The 7,436-nt window shown below is 31.3% G+C and overlaps 1 protein-coding gene across 1 annotated transcript; it reads right to left on the bottom strand.

The window, feature by feature from the left end:
* Positions 1–608: 608 nt before the first annotated feature.
* On the bottom strand, positions 609–5,115 carry LOC110932508 (vacuolar-processing enzyme). The gene is made up of 9 exons (XM_022175837.1): positions 4,942–5,115; positions 4,674–4,838; positions 2,085–2,241; positions 1,904–1,989; positions 1,615–1,817; positions 1,447–1,495; positions 1,167–1,370; positions 898–1,089; positions 609–791 (listed from the first exon to the last, which is right to left on the bottom strand). Exons 1-9 carry the CDS (start codon positions 5,113–5,115, stop codon positions 609–611), a joined length of 1,413 nt encoding a protein of 470 aa, XP_022031529.1.
* Positions 5,116–7,436: the final 2,321 nt, after the last annotated feature.

Below are 7,436 nucleotides of genomic sequence, written 5' to 3'. Positions count from 1 at the left end.
TATATATATCTACAATCGAAACTTTCAAAACACGTGTAAAAACCGTTTACAATACTTAAAAATGCTTTATTTTTTACAACTCTATTTTCAATAAAATTTATGGTGAAATACCAAAAAAACATAGTTAAAGTTGTCTCGCGCAATACATTGGGAATTTTATATATGTGTATCTACAATTAGATCTACCAAAGTACCAAACTCGTTTACGGTACCAAGAAAAGCTTTATTTTATATACAACTCTATTTCAATCAAATTTATATTGAAATGTTAAGAAAAAAAGGTTAAACATATGTATGTATTTAAAAAAAATAAATAGTTAAAGAAGAAAAGCTGTTAAAAAAATAAAATAAATGAAATATGAAATAATATTAAAAAAATAAATGGGTTAAAAATTTATATTATTTATACCCACATTGTTTTTCGGGCTTGCAAAATATTTTAATACGAGAAAATATATTATCCATGACCTCAAATTTGTTATTAAGATTTTAAATTTCTGGGTTTTATATAATGTTACCATTGTTATTGCAAATGTAAAGGTCATAAGTTTAATTAAACAACCATTTCTTTATTCCTCAAATCTACCACTGGTTTTCTCATTTTTGGATCAAGAACTATAGCCGACGATCAGAGGATCCCATTGCCCCATTTTAATCGAGCTACACGACTTCTTTGAAGCTTCATTCATGGCCTTCTTTGTAACACCACTGTTGCATATGTTTGCAAATGTTCGAGTATGTTTCAAGCCATACTGAGTCAAGGATCCACAGTGTGTCTCAAATGTTCGAACCTGAAGATTGTAACAATTCACTTCAAGAAATTAGCAACCCACTAAAAGACTCAACAAATAAGATTATTGTACAATAAATAAATGAGAAATTGTAAGTTTTCTTCACCATAAATTTCAGACAGTCCCAATCATCCACAAGGGCCGATCTGTCACCTCTCACTGGTCCATCTCCACTGCCTAATAAATACCGTTTGATCATATCGACACTGCTATCCAAATGTGCCCTATATGCGGTTATTTCCTTGATTTTCTGGAGTAGGTTTTCCTTCTGTTGTGTTTCTTCAGCTGATTTCTTGTACTGTAGATAATAAGAGATAACATTATCCACTATCATATTCAAATGTCATGTATTTTCCTATATATGAGAATACATACCCTTTGCCACATCGAATAAAGATCCGCATCTCTTTGGTCGATAACACCCATGGAGTCACGTGTTTGAAATCGATCCGTAGAGATTGTCCTAGGAGCGGAACCTTGATAATTTGATATAGTCTCTTTGCTTATGCTTAGGGTACCGTATTGCATTGCATGAGATCCGAAGCCTGTCACCTTGTCAATCGCAATCCTCTTCTTTACCTAAAAAATTTGTGTGATTTTTTTTTCAATCAATACTACTAAATTTAAATCAACAAAACTAAACTACAATACCAACATTCAAGTATTGTTGTTCCAAGGTTTCAAGCCTCAAATCTTCCAAGTCACTAAGAACCAAAAGTCAAAAAATATGGCCAAATCAATAACTTGAATAAGAAGTACAAGGAAATGATATTAAGTTGTTAACACAAGAGAAGGTTGCTAAACAAACTGCTAGACAATATACCTGTCTTCCATCCATGAAACACTGTATAAGTCACCTAAGCAAGTGTAAAACTCTGGAGGTACTGTAGGTTCTCCTATATCAGGACAATATGTGGCCCAACTATTCTCGTACGGATTCGCGGCAGTTGTCACATAAATGTTCAGACTTTTTGGTAACAAACCTTGGAAAATACTTCCACTTTCACATGCTTCCACATATATCACCTACGATCACCATCCAAATGATTGTATCGATTCCCACAACTGATAATTAACTATAAGATAAGCAAGAGCAAATGTGTCTCACTCACCATCTCATCATATGTTCCGCTCGCATGCTTTGTTTTCAAAACATTGATGAAATCATTAGCGTAGAGATTAGGCATGTTCGGCATCCCTAATGAAATTAACATAATGTCATCAAGGAAATGAACAAATTAAATTCAAAGTGTTGATCTTGCTTGAAAATAACAAAGCATGGAAACACAATACCAAGTACTCCAGGGCCGCCATGATCGGCGTAAAACACAAAGATCCTGTCTTTAGGTTCGCTAGCCAGCACTTTCCCGCTTCCACCTTTCACCGCGGTTTTGTTGCCAAGAAGCACAGCATAGAAATTCGAGGTGGTCACACTTTTTCCTGTATAATCCTAACACAATATATATATATATAAAGTTTTTTTATATTAAACATTATTCCTAACAAGAGGCTAGAAGTACAAAGTGAGACCGTCAAAAAAAGTTTGCCAGCCATACTAGATCGCTAGAAAACTATTTCAATTAACTTAGTGACCTTTGAAACATTTATTAAACTTGAAATTGATGTAAACTTGTAAGGGTGGGGGGTATAATGTTCGGTGAGTTAAGCGGGGAATGGGAGTCACCGATCGGTGACCATACCCACTTGATTAACTTGATCGGTGAGTGGGTGAGAGTATACCAACATCGGTGTATAGTCACCGAATGGATTGAAGAGTGATGGAGGAGAGAGAGAGAGAGAGAGAGGAGAGAGGAGAGAAAAACCAATCAAAAAATATATAACTCAAACACCCTAGGGTGATTAACCATACCCCTGATTGAGTGCAAAATGAGGAGTGGAATGGGAAGTTGACATAGCATAATATTATTGGGTAGGATTTCACTCAATCATTTTAAAGTGATTAACTATACCCTCCACCCTAAAGGATACACTTTAATTTGGGAAATCCAATTCAATTGAAATGATACAGAGAAGATTCGCATAAGTAACGACTGACATGTTTGAGCCTAGAATATCTAAACTACCACTCTAAATTATTTATGCCCATCAATATCTGGGTGTCGATTTGTTTCTGTTTTTTTTTAACTATAAATTTTGATCACTGACGGACCACTGGAGTATTATCATGTCATTAGTGGAACCACTCGATCATATCCATCTCCACTAGGCATAATGCCTATACACCAATTCAGGAGGAAACCCAATATGGGAAAACCCCCTTGTGTGAATCGAACTCAACACCTATTGGTCTTAAATCCTTATCTCACCCCTAAAATGTCACTAGGCTATAAAGCCATAGACAAATGTCTATTTGTTAAAATTTTGAATCAAATTAATCATAAAAGTAACTATTAATTAATTTATTAAATCTGAATGGTTTGTAAATAACTTTCTCTTTTACTTTGAACAAAGTGTATCGCACAAAATGCCTTAACGTAGGAAGCGTATGCTATGGCAAGTTCACATGTTATAACCCCAGAAAGGAAATCTCGCATGTTAAAAAAAAATCGCATGTTAAAAAAAATCGCATGTTGCTGAAAAAAACCAAAATCGCATGTTAAAAAAATCGCATGTTGATACTGCATCTCGTACACAGCATACATTAAGACAATTTATACAATAACCGGCATCTAAATATTAGATAATAATATAACTTTTTTTTAAAAGTCCTTAAAAAAGATAGTATAACACGCTTATTTGACACATCATGTCCAATATAAGGTCAATATTCATTGCTAATAGAATGAACGAGAGAATGCAACGAATAAAGAAACGTAATGGAGAACGGAATGAAATGAATCATTTCATTGCATTGTGATGTTTGGTTACTTATGTATGTCAATAGAATGAATAGAATGAATAATTACTTTATACAGTTTGATAAACAAAAAAAGACGATATAAAGTAACATAATTTATTAAAATCCACAAAATATAATTGTCTAATAATAACAATAATCATAATCATAATATATTAATGGTAAAAAATTAATAATAAAAATATTGATATTAATATTAATAATTAATATCACTAACAATAATAACTAGTTTTTTATATCGCGCGTTGCAGCGAAACCGAGCAAATGATAATGTAAAACAAACGTGATTTTAAAATAAAGCATGTCGTTTAGAAAGTCAAACCATTAAAACGATTTAGTTTATTATTGCACCGTTTTTTAATACCAAATAAATACTTTATTATGAGTATAACCTCGTTTTTAATAAAACTTATAACGGAATGTCAGGGAAAAAATCAAGCACAACTATGTACTTAAGTTTTCTTAGAAAAAAGTTATAAACGTAGCTTATTAAAGAAGTATCAAATTAATCGATAAATTATTATATGTTCAAAAAAAGAAAAAAAACAATTATTAAAAAATGTAAAGGAAATATATGTTTTAAAAAAATAAAAATATGTTATTAAAAGTAAATATAATAATAAACTATTATATTATAATATATTAAACAATAAAATAATAAAAAATATATATTATTATAAAAATAAAGTTACTATTCATCATCCCTCGAAAACAATACATATATAATATAATACTAATAATAATATATTTCTTTCTATTTATTAAATGAATGAAAAAAATCACTCCCTTACCAAAGAATGAAAATTGTTATATTTGGAAGTAGTTACATTCGTTGTGGAATGCTGTATTCCATTACCACATGATAACCAAACATGTTTTTTATTCCATTAGAATGATCCATTCCATTTCGTGTTCTTTTCCTTCGTATCAAACGCAGCCTACCTAATTAATTAGCAATTCTCATTCAACTATAACTAATAATACTTGTGACAGTGTTCTTGTACCTTTGGCACACCAGCGTACACATCTGACCCTTGGGGGCTGTTAATTATGGTACCATGCCTAGGATTTTCTGGATGGTTTGCAATATCATCATACATAAACACAATTATGTTTTCATCCTTTAACCCGCCTTTTCTAAGGATTTGATACGCATGACAAACGTCTGCCTGAAATATTCATAACAAACACAAGACGTTAGCTTCTATTTACTTGAATATTTTATACAAATACACCGTGAAATGACAAACGAAAATATGAGTAAATGTTCACCTGATGACGATAGTTTTCGTATCCATTTGAACCGGCAACCAGAACGGCCCATGTCGTGCTATTGGCTTTTGGTTTGAAAACTGATTTAAAGGTGTTGAACAAGTTTAGATGGTTAGCATTTGAGCATCCTATAACAAACACAATGAATAGTAACAATGTGAGTTGGAAACCCATGATATGACTCACGGTATTATACATAAAGATTGATAGGTTTCATGAGTTTCTAACAGTTTTATACATATATTTATATACACACATACATACATAGTATTATATATGATATGTAATTAATATTATACGATACAATATGGTTACATATATATTCTCTATGTTCAAAATATTTCCTACATATACAAAAGCAACTTAGGGGCCGTTTTATTATTTTATATTTGTTTTAAAATTATGGTTTCGTCCTTAATTTAAAATAAAATTACGTTTTTGCCCGGTTCAAAATAAATTTATTTTTTAGTCCCTCGCTCAAAACTACGATTTTGTCCTCGGTTCAAAATTACGATTTTATCCCCAGATTACAATTACAATATTGGCCCCAGTTCAAAATGAATTTTTGCTTTTGCCACAAACTAAAAATGACGATTTTGCATTTCCACCCCGCTTTAAAAATTATGATTTCGCCTTCGCTCAAAATTACGACTTTGTCCTCGGTTCAAAATTATGATTTTATCCCCAGATTACAATTACAATATTGGCCCCAGTTCAAAATAATTTTTTTGCTTTTGCCCCAAACTAAAAATGACGATTTTGCATTTCCACCTCGTTTTAAAAATTATGATTTCGCCTTCAGTTTAAAATTATGTTTTTGCCCGGTTTAAAATAAAAGTATGCTTTTACCCCCTAATTCAAAATTACGATTTTGCTCTCAGTCCTACATATACAAAAGCAACTTAGGGGAATAGTGCCACGCAGCTGCGTGGCACTTCCCTATTAGACCAACCGTTTTATTATTTTATATTCGTTTTAAAATTACGGTTTCGTCCTTAATTTAAAATAAAATTACGTTTTTGCCTCCAGTTCAAAATAAATTTATTTTTTAGTCCCTCGCTCAAAATTACAACTTTGTCCTCGGTTCAAAATTATGATTTTATCCTCAGATTACAATTACAATATTGACCCAGTTCAAAATAAATTTTTGCTTTTGTCCCAAACTAAAAATGACGATTTTGCATTTCCACCCCGTTTTAAAAATTATGATTTCGCCTTCAGTTTAAAATTTTGTTTTTGCCCGGTTCAAAATAAAAGTATTCTTTTACCCCCCTAATTCAAAATTACGATTTTGCTCTTAGTTCAAAATTTTGATTTGCTCCGGTTCAAATTAAAAATATAGTTTTGTCCCCAGCTTAAAATTACGATTTTGTCTCTGGTTCAAATTTATAGTATTGCCATCACTTTAACTTTTGCCAAATTACGATTTTAGCCAAGTCAAGAAATACAACTTTGCCCTCAGTTCAAATTACAGTATTGCTATCCTTTTAGTTTTTTTAGCAAAACTATAAAAATGTTTTTTTAATTGGTTGACTGGATTTAATTTTTTTTCATGTCAAAGAGTTGCCTAACACTCGCTCATTAATCCTTAGTTCCTTACAAACTACAGTTTTGTCCTGAGCTCAGACCTACGGTCTTATCATCGTTACAAAACTATAATAGTGTTTTTTTAATTGATTGAGAATTATTCGGCCATCGCCCCGCAACGCAGACGGGGGCATCAACTAGTTATATACATATTATATATATACCCATACATAAGATATAAACCCATACATTATCTATGTAATATGATATGATCAGATTACCAGTCATTGATATAATCAAATACATTCATTTCGAGCATCCACAACAATAAACCACGTCTAAAATCCAGATCTGTCACATCAGCTTGCCACATCATTTTAAACCTACTTTTCTCTCCAACAAAAAATCATTCAAAATATCCGTCTCATTATCTACCTTATTACCTATGTTTACTTTTATTTAACCTATTAATAATTTATTTATCTAATCTATGATTTATTTAAATAATATTATTATTTCTTTTTTATTTAATAAGTTTTATTTCTTTATACATAAAATATATTAAAATAATTAAAAATAAGGGAAAAAATAAAATAAAAACTTATTAAAAAGATGAATTAAGTGCTATTTACGTCCCTGTGTTTGTCCACATTGTCATTTCCGGTCAAATTTCAACCACCCAATGAGGTCTCAGATGAACTTGTATTCATCCTCATCGAACTTGTATTCATCCTCATCAACTATAAAGCAAGTCCAAACTATTAAACCTAGTGAAGAGTCTCAGAAAAATGTCAAATATAAGATTTCAAAACCATAAGTCATTACCAAAAACACATTAGATACCGTGTCATATATTCTTAGCGAAAATGAAAATCACCAAATAAACATAATAACATCTTGGATGACCCAATCGACTTTTCAAAACAAAAAATTGACAATAGAGATGTGTTGGCTTAACATACATGACA

This window comes from Helianthus annuus, chromosome 3 (genome assembly GCF_002127325.2).
Source record: "Helianthus annuus cultivar XRQ/B chromosome 3, HanXRQr2.0-SUNRISE, whole genome shotgun sequence".
Taxonomy (NCBI): domain Eukaryota; kingdom Viridiplantae; phylum Streptophyta; class Magnoliopsida; order Asterales; family Asteraceae; genus Helianthus; species Helianthus annuus.
Note: the sequence above shows the minus strand (reverse complement) of the source record. Positions and strands in the feature narration are given on the sequence as shown.